The sequence below is a fragment of the Carassius auratus genome, chromosome 46, assembly GCF_003368295.1.
Source record: "Carassius auratus strain Wakin chromosome 46, ASM336829v1, whole genome shotgun sequence".
Lineage (NCBI taxonomy): Eukaryota > Metazoa > Chordata > Actinopteri > Cypriniformes > Cyprinidae > Carassius > Carassius auratus.
This window is the reverse complement of record NC_039288.1, coordinates 16,281,819-16,303,222: the sequence shown is the minus strand read 5'-3', so window position 1 is coordinate 16,303,222 and position 21,404 is coordinate 16,281,819. Positions and strand designations below refer to the sequence as shown.

Here is a 21,404-nt window from a genome sequence, read left to right as displayed (position 1 = left end):
ATGGATTTTCTCTTCAACGACAACAACATAACAAGCGACACTGTGTTATTCTTGGACTTTCACACTGCCGGATGGATCTTCAGCCTCCTTGTTGTGCTTCCTGAAAATGCTTATGTGATCTGGCTGATCGTCACAGGAGCTGGAAATGGAGTTGCATCAGAGTTCTTCAGCCTCAATCTGTCTGTCTGTGAGATTGTCTTCTGTCTGCAGTCTTTCTTCTCTCTACTGATCAGAGCTTTTCAAGAGATCATTTTACTTGTGGAATTTCTGTCTGGCTTTTCCATCACTGGTCGTCCTCTGTTTCAGTGTCTGATGTGTGTTGAGCGTTACCTGGCAGTGGTTCATCCTGTAACCTTTCTGAAGTACAAACCTCTCAGATACAAAGTGATATGCACTGCTGTGGCTTGGATGATTATTATTTTGTCTTGTGTGTCTGCCACTTTTGCTGTAATTGAATCTCAAGCATATGTGTTCTCATGCTACTGCTTGTGTCAGGCTCTGCTCACTATATCGATTAAATTATTCTGCTGTCTGGCTGTTCTCAGAGCTCTGAAGCAGCCAGGGCCAGGAGAGAGAAGGAGAGAGGAGGAAAACCACATGAAGAAAAAAGCATTTAATGTCATTGTAATGATTACGATGGCAATGCTTCTCATATATGCTTCATATTTGTTCTCAGGGCTCAGTTATGTTTTGGCACATAAGCCTATTTTAACACTCTGGTCTATTGGGCAGGTTTGTTTCTTGCTGGGTGGTTTGGTTCAGCCCCTCCTTTATCTCCACAGGACTGGGAAACTACCTTTTTGTAAAGCTCTATAGTTCCATTAGCACTTTAGCTTTCATTTATATGGTGATTATTTTGTGGTAATGCAAGAACTGATCTTGAATCTCTATACCACAGCAAGAATCAAACCCACTGACCATCATTTTAAGCATAACTGTGTTTTTTGTGATTCAAGTGTCAAAATCAAAATACATATACACATTGCTTTTCATCTGGCTGATCTATGATTCTTGATATTTGCATGTACAGTTGTTGTATGCAACAAATAATAAATCCAGCATCGTAGATTCTAGCATGTGAGCTGCACTGATCAACAGAGCTTTAGTTAAAAGGGAGATTTGACATTATTCAGGTAAAGGTGTTCTTATTTTATTTTTATTTATTTTATTTATTTTTTAAACCTAATATCAAGCTTTGGAATTATCAAATGGACACCACAGGTCTCAGACTTTCCAAAAAGGAGAACAGAATGGCACAGTATATTAATGACATTCAAGTGAATAAAAATGAAACACACATGCATCTAAAGGACATTATTTTATGCATTGAAAATAACACGCATGAAGAAAGAATCCTGGGATCTTTTAATGCAAATGCTGTACACCATTTATGTAACAACTAAGATACATCATATAAAAATTGTATGATTTCAGCTTCTCGTTTACCTTCACAGAACTGGAAAACTTTTTTGTAAAGCCCCATTGACTTTTTCATACTTTGGTGTTACTTTATGTTCATTTTGTCAATTTATTTTATTATTTAGTTAAAACCAACTTGTATTACTTATTGTTTAATTAGCTAAATAATCTCTATAAAATGCTTCTTAAATAAACCAATATAAGTGTCAACATGATGGATGTTATTCATTTATTGCAAAGAGCTTTTTGTGGTTTCACATTTTTTGACATATTTTATTATTAACTGGAGTTATTAAATTCAAAAACATGATTGAACCTACAATAAGATAGACCAAGGTGCTTGATTACTCACTCTCAGGCCATCCAAGAAAGTTTGTTTCTTCATCAAGAACAGGTTTAGAGAAATATAGCATAACATCACTTGCTCATCAATGGATCCACTGTAGTGAATGGGTGCCGCAAGATTGAGAGGCCAAACATCTGATAAAAGCATCACAATAATCCCCCAGTCAGTTATTGTCTTATGAAGCAAAATTCTGTGTGTTTGTAATAAATCCACCATCAAGAGTCCATCATTTTAACTTTAAACTATCCATAATATTGCTTCCTACAGTGAAAAGGTTATCTTGTCTGAATCAGGAGAGAAATATGCACAGATCATAGTCAGAATGACTAGACACAAGATGAGGGTGAAGCTAAAAATCAGGCCTTAAACAAGAACAACAACAAGAAATCTTGAAAAAGTCATTCCTAAAGATTTCAACTTTCAGTACATAATGGTTTAGACTTGATTTATCATATGGTTTGACAAGTCCGAGAATAAGACATACCAAGAAACGTGGCGCCCAATGTAGGGTTGGGCACATGTCTCTGGATGAATACTACTTTTTTGTGTGTGTGCAATATAAATCTATTTTGTGCAATTCTCCTCTATGCACACTAGACACTTTTCACACACACTGCTGCATGTACATATTCCCACAAAGACTCTGTAATATGTGTATGTTTACATGCTCGTGCATTACAAATCATCTTGCTCTTTTCCCCAGCCAGCTGCTTGACTTATGACATTTCACTTTGCACATGTACAGTATTATTTTTATTTATTGTCCTCTTTTTTTGTCTATGTATAGGTAAACATTTATATATAGTGAAATCATATTCAAATTTTGTCAGTAGTACAATGTTTATGTGTAGCATTTGTATAGTTTGTATTTTTTAGTTTATGTATAGGGCAACATTGATATACTTTATATATTTATAGTCAAAATCTGTCAGTAGGTTAGTTGTGTGTAGGTTTATACTGTTTAACTTCATTGTTGTATGTCTGTATTTATGTACTGTAGCAGTAAACCACTGTATGTCCACACATGTACAGTATAGAAATTTCAATAAAGCTCAACTTGAACTTGAACAAGGCTTCTTCTGACTATCTTTAATAATCATAGGATTAAAGATGTAAAATAAAAAGACACAGAAAATCACTTAATGCATGATTATAACTCAAGGTCCTCGAGATACGCATTTATTCATTGAACTTATTTTATAGTAGCCCTGATTCTGATGTTTTGCGGTCAATTTATTTATCATATAAATTAAAGAATTTCACAAAAACATTTGGGTCTTAAAACTGACAATCTGTCCTACAGTCACTAGCTGAATTACTGAATTGGGGTTAGGAGCCAATCCCATTTGTTGTGGTTTGTGTTTGCTGTCAAACAAGAGTTATTAATCTCTGACACAGGGTCACCAGTCTCTATGTCAAGTGATGCCATATGGAAATCACTTATTATTTGTTTGTCACAGCATACACAAATATTTAGACCTAAATGTAAGATTTATGTATTTGAAATGCATATCAAATTTTCATTCATTTGTATAACACAGTTTTAACAAACTAATAAACTAAAATGTGATGTTTGTCTTTCTCGAAATGCATTTATTCATACATCTGCTCATTATAAAGAAGAATTTTTCAGTTAAAAATCTGAACACCCTTAAATGGCTATGGCTAACTGTGAAACATGACTTTTAAGTTAGTTAAAATGTATTAGATTGAAACAAATTGGATTCATTAATTATGAATGCTTACCACTCACATATTTTAGATATGTGAACGGAATGCCGTTAACAGAAAAGTGGAGTAGAATGGTTATCTGATTCCTTGCTGCAACGAAAGCAAAAGAAGTAGAAAAGTTCAAATAAAAATAACTGTCTACAGGCAGCAACTAAGAGTATGTTCAGAAAAATACTAAGCAAATGCCAGAAAATCATTCTCCAGTATTTACAAGTATATGTTTATAGAAAATCATGGTGCATTCTGGTGTAGCCACAAATGCATCTGAATGGAACATAGTGATTAAAATGCCTTAGACTACATGTAAATTTAAATAGTATGAAGACAACATGCATTGTTTTATATATAAATGTTTTGATTGTTACTAAGAGATGGCTGTCCAATATTTGTATATTAAGATTTTGTGTGTATTTTAAAACACAAAACCATCCATCTTCTGGTGTGGAAACGGATGTATTTATATGAAAAATATGGATTAGAAAATGCCTTAAATTACATACAATTATTTGTGTACAAGGACATAAAACAATATGTGGATGATTTGCATTGGTTTGTATACAAATGTTATGAAGTTTACTGAGAGGGGCCATCTCATATTTAATCTCATATTTGCATTTTAGGTTTTTATGTGGTGTGCAGTATTTTAAGTCAGACATATAAATCCCTGTGACAGCTGTGAAACAACACAGGGATTGACACAGATCCAGGGAGATCGTTCACTCTTCAGGTGACACTATTTTCCACTGAACAATATGTTTTAATGTTACTGTGATGTAAAGATTATAAAAATGAATGGGTATGTAAAATAAGCTGTGACAGGGGCATAGCTCAGGTTGTCTAGAACAGATGACAATCCAAAGGAAATATGATTTGTTTTACCATGCAAACAAAGTTGTTTGCATTAATATAATCATATTTTGGGTTATTTACTATTAGGATGTAAACTTGTTTTGATGTTGTTTGAGATGCAAATTACCCGGCACACTGTAAAAAAAAATAATAATAATTTTAGAAAGAAAATGCTATTTGAGATTTTCTACTTTAGTTTAACTATACTTTACTTACTATTTCTTTGATATAGTAGCAATTTCTAAGTGAAAATTTTTCTAATTATTTATTTATTTTTCAGTGTACATTTATACTTTTCTCTTCCCATAGATCAAAGTTGCATTTTTGATGATTTATAAGCTGATCTCATAAGCTGAGAAGATCAACAAGAGGAGATGCAAAACTTAACAGTTAACTTCACATCTGCAGGCTCTATGAACTTCACTACTACAGAAAAAATTAACATTATGAATATTGCTGTGTACAGCTTTAATATCCTGGTTGGTCTTCCAATGCACACCTATGTGATCTGGCTCATCTTCTCAGGAAAAGGAAGCGGAGTTGCATCAGAGTTCTTCAACCTCAGTCTCTCTGTTTGTGAGATTGGTACCTGTCTGAATTGTTTGTTCTTTATATTGTCAAACTGGTTTCCAGTTATTTCATCATTAGCAATATTTTTTATCGGACTAGGCATCACTGGTCGTCCTCTGTTTCAGTGTCTGATCTGTGTTGAGCGTTATCTGGCAGTGGTTCATCCTGTCAGCTTTCTGAAGTTCAAACCTCTCAGATACAAAGTGATGTGTTCCATTGCAGTGTCGATAATAACTCTTGGCTCTTGCTCAGTCTGCATGATCACAATGTCTAACTTGTATACATACACATGGTTCTTCCTGATGCAGCTTTTATTCTACATCTCCATTCAGTTGTATTTGTGTTTGACTGTTCTCAGAGCTCTGAAGAAGTCAGGACCAGGAGAGAAAGGGAGAGAGAAAGAAGAGGAAAATCATGTAAAAAGAAGAGCATTTTATCTCATTCTAATAATTACTGTGAACATGTTTGTCATATATCTACCGTTCGTTATCGCTGCATTGTTTACCCTTGTGGCACAAATATTTATTGAAATGCTTTGGAATGTTGGTTTCATTTTTTTCGCGTTGGCTGGTTTTCTACAGCCCGTTCTTTATCTTCAGCGCTATGGGAAACTCTCTTGCCTCTGTTCTTAATAAAGCCTGCATAATACGATATTTTACTTAAATTACTAAATGTTATGAAAGTTAACTTAAACTTAAAATAATTACATTTAAATTCTTTAAATTATAGCTTAAGATGTTAGTTAAGGTCAGCTATTAACAGTTCTGTTTTATTAGGAGGTCATCAAATTGAATAAAATATTGAATTAAATGTATGTATTAAGCCTATTATACTGTATGTGTAGTCAAAATGTATTAATGAATAAAAACAATTTGTTTCTGACACTGTCATTTACATTTTTTGTCAGGCATATGTATTAAAAAAGCAGGATGATTTGTTAGACACTCATTTTGAACAATGCATGCGATGCGAATTGCTTACCATTTGTATAACCAGAGTTTTCCAAAATGGATTTTTCTTATAAAGCCAAGAATAACATGGTCTCTTCTTCACTCCAGTTACTTAGTTTTTTTCATTTGACACTGTTCCCCTCAAATGCTGAAAAGCAGTGTTGGGGAAAGTTACTATTAACAATATTGCGCTACTCACCAAAAAAAAAAAATAACCAATTGCGTTACTTCGTTACTTTTTATGAAAAGTAATGCATTAATTTTGCTCATCTGAGCTGGGCTTGCTTGTTTGTTTTTAATATAAAAAGTAATATTTCTGGCAAATGTAAAAGCCGTTTCACAACAACAGTGAAATGAATAAGCCGCAGACTGAAGGAAAGGTAAATTCACGTCTGTACAGTAGAGGGCAGAGCTCAAACTTTCTTTTCAGCTGTGTTCAGCTGTGCCATTCTGGATGGTATGAATAATAAGATGCAAGAGAAGAAAGTTCAACAGCCTTCAGAATTAAAAAAAAAATTATATGGCCACACAATGCCTCTGCACTTACTCCATAATTTCTCTCAACATGGGGACATGAGAGCTGTCAGTCAATAAACGGGAAATATAAAGTAACTGGCATTACTTATTTTTGTAAATTAAAAAGTAATACATTACTTTACTAGTTACTTGAAAAAAGTAATCGGATTATATGCGTTACACCCAACACTGCTGAAAAGTTTCTCCAACACAGTGTTATACAGTGTTTCTGTGTCTGTCCAAAGCACATGATAATGAGACATCCGACTTGTTGTTGGTTGCAAAGCATATAAGATTAGCATTTTACGGGGCCGTAAAAATCAATGCAAACCACATATGTATGACAGATGCCATTCGACACGTCAACATGTCTGCCATCTTGGAACTGTCGTCACTCACAATAATAATCAAGATCAGCACCTGGTTGTAAAAACTGCTGCAATTTCCAGTAAATTTGAAAGGAGATCAAATATTTTGGTTTGTCTTTTTAATATGTATTATTATATTATTATCATCTTGGGTTGTGTTAGTTTAGCAAAATCATCTGCTGGAGTATATTGCACATATAGATAATCATACATGTGTATAACTACAGTTACAGTTTCTACTGTCACCTTCATTTGAAATAAAATGTAGTTATAAGATTTAAAAAATGCTCTTTATAAGGACATGCCTTTTGAGCCTTATGTTCTAATAAATATTGTAACCTTCATTGTCATGTTTGAACCTTTCATTATCACAAGATTCCTCAGTGGTCTGCAATTGATAGAACAGAAAGAATTAATCCGTTTTTTTAGACTGTATTATTCTGGCTGGTTTTGTGCAACCCATTCTTTATCATGTGTTGTTGTTGTTGTTGTTGTTGTTGTTGTTTTTTTTTTATAATTAAGGTTTGTGTAACTTTCTAGTATCGTTCAGTGTTATTATTTAAAATGTATAAACTTTCAAACTAGAAAATCCATAAACATACTGTGTTGTTTTCTATGCAAAATGATGAGGCTTTCTATATGAATGTATTTAAATTTATTCATTTAGCAGACACTTCAGTGTGGTACTTTATCAAAACTTTTATTTTCGCAAATTGTGATCATCCTTCAGTAATTTTCTAAACACCAAACTCAAACCATTGAAAATTTTTATTTATATCTATATATAGTTGCGTAGTTGTATACCCTGAAACGATAAAAAATCTTTCCACATAAATGTCTTCCTTTTAAATGTTGGAAAGTTTTTTTCAGTGTTATTTGTCTTTTTGTGCCTTATGTTGATAAATCTACATATTTGCATGCCACACATAAGCTGTTAGTATATCATTATGCTCTAATATTTTTAGTCATTCTACAGAGCGCATTGCACAGAGGTGGATGTCTGGTGTCAACTCACTCTTCAGGTAACATGTTTTTTTTTATTATTAAAATGTGGGTGGGGGGTGGGGGTTCGTTTAGATCCATTAGCTATTGTGTTGAATGTTTTTGATCTTAATTTGTTCGATTTTTCTAATTTACCATTATTGTGATGATAAAAGGTTTTTTATGAACTTTTACAGTTAATCTTGAAACAAGACACATTTCTTGAATAAAATACACTGATATTAAACTCTCAACTTACACTTCTTATATACAGTGTAGATTGGTGTGATTGAATGACACCCTGTATCATCTTGCAATTTATCTTTCTTTTCTCCTTTGTAGATTACAACTAGACAAATATATACTGTATTTCGAGATTTGAGAAGCACTGAGCATGAACGTCTCCTCTGAGAACTTCACCTCAACTGAGGTTCATCCTTCCACCAATGTCACAACATATGAAGGCTTGTTACTGAATGGTGTCAGTCTTGGTTTGCTCTGTTTTAATCTACTGTTCGGAGTTCCTGCACACTCCTATGTTCTGTGGCTTATTGCTCAAAGAAGAAGATTTGTATCAGAATTCTTCAATGCTAATCTCACTATATGTAATTTAATTTACTCTCTGATTATTTTATCATACCTGTCAAAAGATGCCAGACATGTATTGTTACTAAAATGGTTTATGCATGGACTAGGCATCACAGGTCGTCCTCTGTTTCATTGTCTCATGTGTGTTGAGCGTTACCTGGCAGTGGTTCATCCTGTAACCTTTCTGAAGTACAAACCTCTCAGATATAGAGTGATCTGTTGCACCGTGGCCTGGATAATCACTCTTGGTTCCTGTTTGTGCATTGTGATCACACTAAGTTTTTTGAATCTGAAAGCATATGCATGGTTCTTCTCACTGCAGTTCATCCTCTTCCTCTCCATCCAGTTGTTTTGTCTTGTGGCTGTTCTCAGAGCTCTGAAGCAGTCAGGACCAGGAGAGAGAGGGAGAGAGAGAGAGGAGGAAAACCACATGAAGAGAAGAGCGTTTAATCTAATCTTAATAACTGCTGTAACCTTCATTGTCATGTTTGCACCTTTAATTTTCACAGGATTCCTCACTGCTCTGGAAAAAGAACAAAATGAGGTTTCACTGATCTGGTCTCCTAGTCTTTGTTGTTTTATTCTGGCTGGTTTTGTGCAACCTGTTCTTTATCTGCACCGGGATGCTAAACTACTGCCTCACTTCCTCAAAGATTGTAAAATTTGTCTAGTATGAAAACGTGTACAAGCAAACTGCACTGTTTTTATGGAGTTCTGTCATTTTTGCTGTGTAGAGCTGCAAGATATGTAATTAAAGGAATCATTATCAGATTATATTTAACATCTACTCTTTTAACCCTATGCTCATCATTCTTATGGGTTGAAAAATTCACTTTTAGGTTGTATTTGCATGTAATGTGTCTCAGCAGTGTGTGGACACAACCACCCTACAACTATGAAAATCAATTCACTATTTTTTCAATCCCCAAAAACCTTAACAGTCTCAATAATCAAGTTGTTTTGATTTTCTGAGCATTATGGCGTCATATTGCACAGGCCCCGCCCACAGCCGCTGACGGACATTTCTTTAAGTGAGCTTCATATCCCATAAAATGATTTGCATTAATGCATCAGAAACTTTCAGATGTGTATTTTCCACATTTATGTAAACTCTGTTGTCTATTCTATAAAAATGTTTTATCTATTTGTGATATGTAGCATTATATCCTTGTGTAAGTTTAAAGATTTATGGTAATCGACACACATACAACAAGAAAATATAATTTCCTTTACCTGGCTTATCACATGAAGCAAACATCCATCCATTCTCAAAAGACTGTGTTGAAAGAGCCAACGTCTGTAACATTAGCCTATATCTTAAGCCTATTCTTTCTTTATTTTTTATTTGTATATATACTGTTTGAATGACAGCTTGGTAAATCTGTTGGCCATCAAATATTCAATATTGCTACTCTTAAGTACTTGGTACATTATCAGCGCAGCGGTTGAGTGTTGTTAAGTGTTGAGCGTTACCTGGCAGTGGTTCACTGTAACATTTCTGAAGTACAAACCTCTCAGATACAGAGTTGCATGTTCCATTTTAATACGGATGATGATTGGTTTCTACTGTTTGCTTTTTACACAAGTCTGTTTTACTCGCATTTTTACATACTTGCAGTTACATTGAAGAGCGTTTCATCTCATTGTAATAACTATTTTGACTTTAGTAATCACATATGTTCCAAGTGTTTTTGTGGCATTGCAACATATACTTCCAGTACAGAAAATCTCAGAACTGGATTCATTAAGCTTCGCATGTTTCATGATGCCTGGTTTTGTACAACCTTTAATCTAACTGCCCTTCTGTAGGTCTCAGTCTTAGCAAAACCCTTTTCATTTATTACCTTACTATTTGAAAAGCACTGCACAAAAAGTGTCTGGTGGGTAACAGATGCCACAACGTGTCATGTTCATTGTTTGTTCTTATCAGTAAAACAAATTTCCTGTGTTCTGATTTCCATGATGTCAAATGTATGAAAATGTTTGTGAACAGGTGTGAACAGCAACACTTATGTTATGTTTAATTACAGTATATAACAATTTTATTTATTTATTCTCACTTACTTGTCTTAGCAAGTATATAAAGATCTGTAGTGTCCTGCTGTTATTGTGTAAATAAGAAATTTATCTTTTTAGATGCTTGTGCTTCCATTTACTTTAATATTGTTTTAATGTCGAGAAAAACTATATTCCCTAATTAAAAAAAAAAAAATGTGGTTGTTGTTTTAGAAGAAACATTTGAAACTAGCATGAAAATTAAATGAAAAAAAAATTGAGATGAAACAAAGGACTAGAACAAATGAATACAGAGACAAGATGTACAATTAAATCATTGCCTACCTCAATTATTTTTAAAAAACGAATATGTGAGCATCTATGAATTAGACGTTAACTAATGATATATTATCTAAGCTAACACTCGTAAATCACCATATGCATATTCAAATTTGCATAGAATAATAAATTTGACAAACAACACAGCCAGCGTTGTAGATTATGAGTGAGAACTGCACTGATCGCTGATGCACTGAAGACAAGAGTTTGGAGAGATTTGACTTTTACTATTCTGGTATTCGATCAAAATCTTATTTTTATCATCATATCATTTACAAACTAAATTTGAGATGACTGAACTGTGAGATCTAAATAGTCAGATCACATATCTTAAGACTTCAAAATGATCAAATGCTAAATCTATTAGACTACATCTAGGACATTTGAATATTCTATAATATAGTAATACAATACAATATACTTTAATACATTCTAATTAATGAAACCATATTTGCCATTTTTGTGTTAAATACAAAATATGATAAATTAGTTGTTTTATATTGTAGATTAATATTTTGTTTTCTGTATGATGAACATCTCGAATGAAACAGCCATATCTCCAAATGAGCATGTAACCTATTTGTCCTTATTACAATGAACCATATGATGTTGTACTAAATGTCATCACTGTAGTCTTACATGTTTCCTTCTGCCTGGTTTAGTACAACCTCTTCTCTACATTCACAGGGTTGGCAGATTCCCCTTCTGTAGGTCTCCATAGCTGATCTAACCATTTTCTATTGCTCTTTGCTCTCATTTTCATAAAGCTGCAATGAAGATGTCAGACTTCTCTGTATGGTATTCATATATACAGCTTATGAAAATGTTTTACTAAATGTTTGCTAAGTGTGTACATATTTCACTGTTTGTATGTTGTTCTTTTAAATGTTAGTGTAAGAGCCATGACATCATATTTATAAATAAAAGTGACTCTATAAACTGAAACAACTGAAGTTATTCAAAAGGATGTTGCCAAATTCAGCAGATTTTAATTTGATATATATTTACTTCTGTTGATTATTATTTTTGTCCACATAAATTATGAATTGGCTGCTCTATGTAAAGCATGTAAAGTTAAGTATTAATAGTAAAGCATGGTGCTAGCAATGCCAAATTTGCATTGAATAATAAAATTGACAAACGACACAGCCAGCGTTGTCGATTCTGAGTGAGAACTGCACTGATCGCTGATGCACTGAAGACAGCTGTACACTTCTGTTGAGAGAGTGGAGAGATTTGACTATTATTATTCTGGTAACCAATTATTTTTCTTCAAAATGTTATATCTGTAATCCAAACATTTACAAACAAAATATGATTTGATAAAATTGTCAGATCTATAGTTATACAGTATTACATATCTTAATACTTATATATGCTGAATCTGTTAAAAGTGTATGTTAATATAATATAATATAATATAATATAATATAATATAATATAATATAATATAATATAATATAATATAATATAATGTAGTGTAATGTTATATTATATTATATTATATTATATTATATTATATTATATTATTAGTGCTGTCAAACGATTAATCAAGATTAATCACATCTGAAATAAAGTTTTTGTTTACATAATATATGTGTGTACTGTGTGTATTTATTATGTATACATAAATACACACACATTCATGTATATATTTAAGAAAAATGTTTATATTAAATATATTTATATGAAATAATTTATTTGAATATGCTTACAGTATATACATGTAAATACATATAAATATTTTTCAAATACATGCTGTATGTGTGTGTGTGTGTGTGTTTATATATACATAATAAATATACACAGTACACACACATATATTATGTAAACAAAAACGTATATTTTAGATGTGATTAATTGTGAATAATCATTTGACAGCACTAATTATAATATAATATAATATAGATTATGTATAACATTATTACACTAATACTTAACCGATTTATTCTTATAAATGAAAATGTAATATCAGATGCTGAGTCAAGATAAGTGTTTACAATCTTTTTGATTAATCCTTTGATTAATGGTTTGTTTTACATTGTATTTTGATATTTTGTTTTCTGCAGATTAACGTCTGATTCTATTCCTTATTTTTGCTCAGGTGAATGCAAAGACCGTTGTATGATGAACATCTCAAATGAAACTGCTGCACGTCCAACAAATGGAGCATGTAACAATATCGATTTTTCCAGATATTATGACAATTCACCTTATAATGTAGTACTACATGTCATCACTATCCTGTTTGGTCTTCCTACACACTCCTATATTTTGTGGCTTATTGTCACAGGGACAGGAAGAGGAATTGCATCTGAATTCTTCACTCTGAACATCTCCGTCTGTGAAATTATGTCGTGTCTGCGTTCACTCAATTCTGTGCTTGGCCATGTTTTTCCAATCCTCTGGAGTGTTATGATGTTTTTGTCAGGATTTGTCATCACTGCCCGTTTCTTTCAGTGTCTGATGTGTGTTGAGTATTACCTGGCAGTGGTTCATCCTGTAACCTTTCTGAAGTTCAAACATCTCAAATACAAAGTCACATGCTCTATTGTTACCTGGATAATGGTTATTGCATGTTGTGTGTTTTCTCTGCAACTTGTAAAACCGTGTTCATTGCCACTTTTTAAATACCTTTACCTGGTACACTTCATAATTTTCCTCGCAATAAACCTGTTCTGCTGTTTAGCTGTTCTCAGAGCTCTGAAGAAGCCAGGACCTGGAGAGAGAGAGAGACAGAGAGATGAAGAAAACCACATAAAGAGGAAAGCCTTTTACCTCATTCTAATAACTACTGTGACTTTAGTAATCACTTACGTTCCCAGTTCAATCACCGCATTGCAGTATATTATATCAATCCCAGCTAGCAATGAACTAGAATCACTGAGTCTTACATGTTTCTTTCTGGCTGGTTTTGTGCAACCTCTACTCTTCATTCACAGGGCTGGAAAACTGCCTTTCTGTAGGACTACATAGCTGATGGAACCATTAATAACTCCATTTTTGAAGAATTTAAGAATTGCATGGTGTGGATACTAATATAAGTTACATGTTATTTATCTTTATAGTTACCATTCTTGGTGTAAATGGGCCTTTTACTTAATAAACTGAAATTATTCAATAAAGTCTTACTTAAATGAACCATTATTCCGCTTGACTTTGTCCACTGATGTTGCTATTTGCAGAGATTTGCTTTTTGGAGCAATAATGAAGCTTAAAAAGACCATAATGTGTTTGCAGACATTTAGAAAGCATGCTAAGTTCACATACTTGTTTCTACAAAAATAATAAAAATGAAGTTTAAATAATATATATATATATATATTAAATTTGCATGTGCAAGAGAAGCTTTGTAAAGGTAATGAATAGGTTTTTTTTTTTTTTAAAACCTGGTACTTAATATGTTTTCCATTCCAGGTGGTATGAATGAAAATGTATCGATGTGCATTTGTCCAAAAAAAAAAAAACACATTCGTATTTATTTGACATGAGTCGCTTTTCAATTTGTCTAAAGCTCTGAACACAACTGAACTAAATACTACTCCAACATCACAACACAAAACAGATTATTACAAATCTAATCTAATGATGTTCTCATCAGTAATAGTCAAAGTTGGTTTAATCAGTCTGGTTCGGTATGGGCTTGTCTAAATCATGAAGACTTTGTACTCAAATCCCATGTCTCTCTACTTCACAAAAAGCTGAAGTCACCCAGCTATCACTGAACATGAAGATGCACCAGCGGCTGGTGAGAAGTGTTTGTGCCACATTCCATATTCTATACATATTTTGAGTTTTTTGAGTTTGAGTTTATTTCAATTTAACTGTTGTTTGTCAAAACAGAATATGAATCAATCTAAAAGATCAAGACTCGCGCACATGGGTAAGAAATTAGATGTTTAAACTATAAAACAGTCCTTTACATTTACAGAGGAAAATAAGTGACTTTTTTTCAATTTACAGTTTTGTTTTTCCGCATGTAGAAGATGAGCTTGCCTTGGTGGCATCTTTTGGAGCCTTTTTGGATCAAACTATAATTTGGTGGTTTATCTTGACTGAGTTTTACTTCTAATGCATGGTGGCACAGCAGATCCTCTTCTTCTGCATCTAGTTGTTTTATCATATGACTGTTCTAAGAGCTCTGCAGCAGTCAGGACCAGGAAAGAGAAAGAGAGAGAGAAAGGAGGAAAACTACCTTTCATCAAGTGTAAATAATTTTACTTGACCCCTGGTCGTTAGCTGTTTTCACCATTCCAACTAAAAGATATATGGGTGTTTCTTTAGTATGGACACGTTTATGTGTCAGGGCTCAATTTTGATTCAAGCTAGGAGAAACTTTTACCATGACTTCATAATGTTCAAAAGATCTGCCTTTTATGTATAGATTTTGTTGAATCTTTATATAATTTTATATATAAATATATATATATATATATATATATATATATATATGAACAATCGAAACATAGAGTGGAATAAACATAAATCTAACATCTCACTGACTGATATACATACATGAGATGCAAGACTTGGTTATTTTAAAATAATCTTATCTTTTAGTTTGAAAATTGTATTTAGAAAAAAGAGAAAACAAACACAAAGATGAAGTACCTGAAGTATTTAATTAATTGCATGCACTTAGACAGTTTAGATATTGATCTTCCATTGCATATCAATTAATTAACCAATGTATTCTTACAGAACACCGAATGAAAAGTATTTGCATATAAGGGCTAACATATTAATACAATGCTGACTCGCAAACAATATCACTGATTGCTGTCAATCATTTAAAAATTAAAATTTCTTTTTCTTCTCTGGCACATGAAAGTAAAACTCCTTGGTCAGTCTGGAGGCAAAGCACGGCATTTGTCTCTTTCTATGTGTATCCGGGTCATTGGTGTTAGACTGGAACTGATTGGCCACGCAATGATTTACTCTTGTCAGAATCTGAATAATCTCTAGATGACAGTCCTTCAACATCTTGCAAAGTTCACGGATAAATACAGAGCCTGTGTCTGGATTTCTCCAAGCGAAGTACCCTGTTAAGAAAACAATATTTTTTAAATGCACATGTGCACGTGGAGAGAGTATGAAAATGTGATAAATCCAAGTGTGCTGCAACTATGTCAGTGCAATGCAAACCTTCCACTGTGGAATAACAGCAGAGAAAATCTGCTTCGGGTGCGTCAGATATTCCAAAACATTCCTCTGGTGCTTCTACACTGTCCGCCTCAACACCAGGGTCATATTCCTGCCCCCTGCAGGCCTGGATAGGGAATCAAACAAACCACACATAATTAACAATATAGTTGTCAATGTTATGACATGAGCCATGCTTTTTGCAGATGACAGCTACCTGTAGGAAGAAGAGTTTTGGTTTGTCCCGCAGAGTAGGGCAGAAGTCAGAGGTCATTAAAGAGGTCAGAGATTTGATAGGGATCCAGCGCTCATCCGATCCCAGAATTGTTCCTTCCAATCCGTGACTCATCAGTACACATACAAAGCAGGAATTCTCTGTGTGGTTCTCCTTAGAAACTGTGCCACACACCATGTATAAAAATTCATCCACGCACAATGACAAATCCAGAATAGTGAAAATGATAGCAAGCTGTACCTTTCCTTAATGCACCGATCATTTCATTAGCTGACAAGTTCTTCTCCACCTGAACATGAAAACCCAGGGACTTGAACGTGTTCGACAGTAGGTTTTCGTCTACTGAACAGCCTTTTCTACAAAATTGTGGTGAGCCTGGAACAAAAAGACAAAACTATGGAATGGAAATGTAAGGAATTTCATGTAGTTTATAGTAGTTTTGTTTCCAATTCTATTAACAGTTCCGTTATTAGAATTATTGAGGAAGTTGAAAATTACTGAAAAGAACATTTTACGAATGAGTTAAATATTAATCAACTGACAGCATCAGTGTGTGACTGATTCATTTCAACTATTTAAACTCATCACTGCTTAACTTCATACATGACCATGTAAAAGTGGGTATTAATGCAGAGTCAGACATTCATTATCGCAAAATAAACCCTGAGAAATATCTCATCAAAATGCTAGAAGATTATTTTTCAGGAACAGATACTTGGAGAAATGCCACAAAAAGGACTAATATGCTAAAAAATCACATGAATAAGAACTCAAGACTGTAAGCAGATGTGGTATAAAAACTTAAATCAGAAGAGCTGGAGTCAGCAAGAATCCAGGTTTGATGCAAAGTGTGTTAAATAGTTAACATTTAAAAGTTACAGTAGCAATAAATTCAATTTAGCCATTCAAAAGGACAGATAAGATTTAAAGAACAGTTCCTAATACTGTAAGCAGCTCGGAGATTAAACTTCATATAGTTCAGAGAGGCTGATACTCACGGAAGTCCTCATTACTGATGATTAGACATTTGCCTACGTTTTTATGCTTCTTATAAGGTTCAAATGAACAGGCCATCTCCACAGGACTGTGAACAGAACATGAAAGTTAAGACACATAAACAAAAGTTTAGAAATTAATTTAAACGTGCTTGACTTCAAAAGTGTTTCAACTGGAGTCTTACCTGTGACCTTCGGAACCTTGCGAACTCATTCTGAGACTTGATTCAAGAAAGTCAAGCTTACAGTCTTACTTCTCTCATTCTAAATGTCCCTCTTTCCCTTTTGCTTTCACTTTACTGGGAATGATTTCAAAGTCCGCTGGAGGCGTAACTGTGGTGCACCGTGCAGGTGGAGCAGGGCAGGACAGGGCAGGCAAGATTTTAGATTCCCCCACAAAAAAAAAAAAAAAAAACTTTTTCAAACCTTTACTATAATATAACATACCATAAATACTGATAAGTATTAACATAAATAATTAGTAAATAAACTGTGATAATAAATAAATGGAGATATTGAAGCGTTAAAAGCCTATTGAAGAGACCAGGCATGACTATTCCCACAACTATGAACAGTGAAAAGTACTTATTACATGAAGGGAAATATGAGCACTATGAAATGCCTAAAGTAGTCTAACAGACAACAAAGGCAACAAAATAAAGGCTACATTTTGTATTTTATTTATACATGTTAGCCAGCTAACTAGATAGTTATTATAATTAGCATACCCATAGCTTTCATTTCAATTCTGTGCATACATGCAGTGGAAAATTACATACTTAAACTTGATTATTAATTTTTTTTGAATGCTAGATTATAGTCCTAGTCATGGTCTTTTTCAAAAGCCATTAAGACATTTTTTGGTGAATTGAAAGCAAGTGGTAGTGTAACTGATATTAAAACAACAATACAGAAGCTTAAATTTATTTACTGTATTTAATAAACATGACATATTGTTAAATCTTATGATTTTACATTGCTGTCGATTTCTTTTTATTCTAACATTATTTAAATAAGTTTGACTACAGATCAGTACTAAAATGATGTTAACTGTTAGAAATTATTTTGCTTTATATATGGGTGTAGGATGCATGATGGTCACAAGAGGGCGCACTTTAGAGAAAACAAAAAAACTCCTGTGGCACCCCCCACCCCAAACCCCTAGGTCTACATGTTTTTTTTTTTTTCACAAGATGTGTATCATTTATGTTGGAAGAAAATCTTCAATTCATAGTTTTCACGTGACGTCACACCCATACAGAAACGCCAACATGGAAGGCAACATAAGGCTTTTTTTAAGTTTTAAATTAGTAATGTACAGTAGTAAGACTGATATTTAAAAGCCAAATTCAGTATTCAACTTATTGATGATGCATACTTTGTATAGGCAAGCAGGTGAACCCAGAAAATAAATGTTATGGGCAAAGTTTAATATTAAATGTTTTCCCAAAGAAAACCATAACGAAGATAATTAATTGATTAAAACATTGCGTTCATATCCCAGGCTTATTTGCTTGCCTGTATAAAGCATGCATCTTCATCAATAAGGTGAGTACTGGATGTAATCTTTAATATAACTGTTTTAAAGGCACTTTAAGTGTTTTCACATTAAACGTCCCACTGTTTTTAGTGACTATAATATTGCGGTGGATGTTTTATATGGATTGCTAACGGCCAGAACTTGAATTTTGTTCACATATCTTTGTTTTATTCTTTTGAGAGGTCATCTAAATATTTTTGGATTGGAACAGATTGAACTGACAGGCTTGTGCTGCAGTTCCATTGATCTTCGAGCCAGTCACGTGAATGAAAACTAAGATATGTTGTTACACTTTCTGCAAATTATAATTTCTCTTGACAAACAGGCGAGTTTTATCCTCCTCCTTTTTTCTCCTTATATGGCGCTGTGAAGTAACCATGCAATCGTGTCGCAAATACAGAACAGAGATCAGAATTTTTGTGACTAATCAGTTAAATTCAGTTCTGTTTTGTCCTCACATAGTTGCAGTCTTATAGCCTCAAAAGACTTACAAAATATTGAGAATACTTTTTGGATTGACATCAGTGACATAAATAACGTCAGTCACGTTGTGGCTCTTGTAGCTGGTTTTAGCTGCTATCCCAGCCTAGGATGGTAAAGCGGGTTTTATCTGGTTATTCCAGCTGATCTCCCAGCTTGACCAGCTAAGAAGTGCTCGAAACCCCTCTAAAATCAGCCTACTGAGCAGCTATGACCAGACAGGATGACCAGCTAACCATCTTAGGATGCTTTTAGCTGCTGGAGGGATTCAGCAGGGATATAAGAAAAACAGAAAATAAAAAGAAAGAAGTAGAAATATAAATAAAAGCCAAATATAATTGTTTGATATTTACAAGTGTAATTTATGTAGTTTACAAATGTGGTTTTCATATGCTATGTATAAATGTGTCACTTATAATGGACAATGTATAGTTCTATAACTTGTTCTTGTGCCTTGCTGTTCTGGAGGTCGGTGCTTTGTAGCGCCATCCTGAGGGTATCCGTTGAAAGAGAGAGTGAGCTGGGTGTGTTTTCTTGGAGCTTTTCCTCATTCTGGAGGTGTTAAGATCTTGAAGGTTGGGCAGCGGGGAACCAGTAATCTTCTCAGCAGTCTTGACTGTCCGTTGTTGTCTCTAAATGTCTGATTTGGTAGCTGAACCATACCAGACAGTTATGGATTAACACAGGACAGACTCTGTGATGGCTGAGTAGAACTGTTTCAGCAGCTGTTGCAGGTTGAATTTGCTCAGTTGGTGAAGGAAGTACAACCTCTGCTGGGCCTTTTTAGCAATGGAGTCAATGTTGTACTATATTGCATCAAAACAGAATGGTTGTGGGCGATAATACTGCTGTATACTTCCCTCTGCTGGGAATTTGCAGTAACTACTCCAAAAGGCCACAACATTCTGATGAAAGAATGAAAAACCAATTCTGCACATATATATTGATACACTTATAATCTATTCTATATTTATCTCAACACGCCACTAGAAACATATTACTTTAAAGCACATAAAATAGATTGCAGCATGTTGTATGTTTTAATTCATGAAATAATGTTTTTTCAAAGTCAACTTTAAGGTTGCAGAAAAACAAAAATGATCTATAATTACTATGCTGTGTTAAAAATGAAATACGTTCATACTACACCTGTGTAAGTGTGTATATGTATTCTGTATGAAGAGTCGTAGTCATTACACTGTGACAGTGCAGTGAAGTGCTCACGGTCTTTGTGCTATCAAAACGATTTGTGACTGTTAATCTAATCATGGTCATTGTTCTGTACCAAGCCTTGCTTGCGGTTACAAGCATAGAGTGCATGTGTTGTTGTAATGCAGACAGCAGATTACTGTTTATTAGTGCACTTAGGGTGACATCTTGGGGGGTCTTACAGCATAAAGGGGCACTCTTTTGTTCCAGCCATATGTGCCTGTTCTGAAGTCCCCGTGGTTGTTTAGAGGGTGTTGATTAGTTGCTGGTGAATGTAGGTCTGACTTAGTATTGTCAATTCAGTGCATCTAATCTTAATAAAGTTCCATGTAGGGATGCATATCCCAAATTAAACAAATAAAAAGCATCCTTTCTATTAATGTTACTGCATCATTTTTATGTACAGCCTCAACATAAAGACAACTGCAAAAAGCATATCTTTATGTTTTGTCTTGATACAGTAAAGCCTTAATTTGGCAAAAACCTCAATGCAAACATTACACAGCCAGACTGAATGACAATGCAAACTACAATCATGTTTTATCAAACCTGCCTGACAAAAAGTTCCAATTTGCTGAGCCAATTAAATCTAGTTCATACCCACATCCAGTATAACTGCTAACCTTACTTATCCACCAGTTCACACATTCTATTTGGGGAACTAAGAGGATGTTGCATTTCATTTCATTTTGTTAAAAAACTAGTACACATTACATCCTATGAGGAAGTTAAATTACATTTTGTTGAAAAACTATTAAATGGTTTAAATATTCAAATATATCTACAGTTCTAAGACATTCTGATTAATGCGTTCTAGTTATCAATGGGAACACATAATGGTTTGGATACAAGAAGAGCTGCATATAGTACACAATTCACTAAAGCACACCTTAAGAGTATTTAGTTATAAAAAATAATGCCAAAAAATGACATTCTGTCATCACATTGATGTCACTCCAAACCTGTAAAACTTTTTTTGTTGGAATAGGAAAAGTTTAGCTGACTTTCTGAGCTGCTTTCTTCCTTTCTTATATATAATGGGGAATTCAGGCTGTTGAGCTCCAAATCGGACCAAAAATAGCTTTTTACATTATTATAAAACTGTGCATAAAATGCTAACTATTTTACAAGTTTTAAGAATTCATAAGTAT

The 21,404-nt window shown here is 33.7% G+C and overlaps 1 protein-coding gene across 1 annotated transcript; it reads right to left on the bottom strand.

The window, feature by feature from the left end:
- Nucleotides 1-15,257: 15,257 nt before the first annotated feature.
- Nucleotides 15,258-17,300, bottom strand: casp21 (caspase 21, apoptosis-related cysteine peptidase). Its single transcript, XM_026234082.1, has 6 exons — nt 17,210-17,300; nt 17,028-17,113; nt 16,270-16,404; nt 16,012-16,190; nt 15,798-15,921; nt 15,258-15,694 (listed from the first exon to the last, which is right to left on the bottom strand). Exons 1-6 carry the CDS (start codon nt 17,236-17,238, stop codon nt 15,450-15,452), a joined length of 798 nt encoding a protein of 265 aa, XP_026089867.1. The 5' UTR covers nt 17,239-17,300; the 3' UTR covers nt 15,258-15,449.
- Nucleotides 17,301-21,404: the final 4,104 nt, after the last annotated feature.

What these genes read in the sequence shown, in the direction of transcription:
- casp21 (XM_026234082.1), bottom strand. Translation starts at nt 17,238, where the DNA reads ATGAGTTCGCAAGGTTCCGAAGGTCACAG. An exon ending in CAAAACTCTTCTTCCTACAG is followed by an intron (nt 15,922 to 16,011) that starts GTAGCTGTCATC and finishes TTCCCTATCCAG; the next exon opens with GCCTGCAGGGGGCAGGAATA. An exon ending in CTGTTATTCCACAGTGGAAG is followed by an intron (nt 15,695 to 15,797) that starts GTTTGCATTGCA and finishes TTTTCTTAACAG; the next exon opens with GGTACTTCGCTTGGAGAAAT.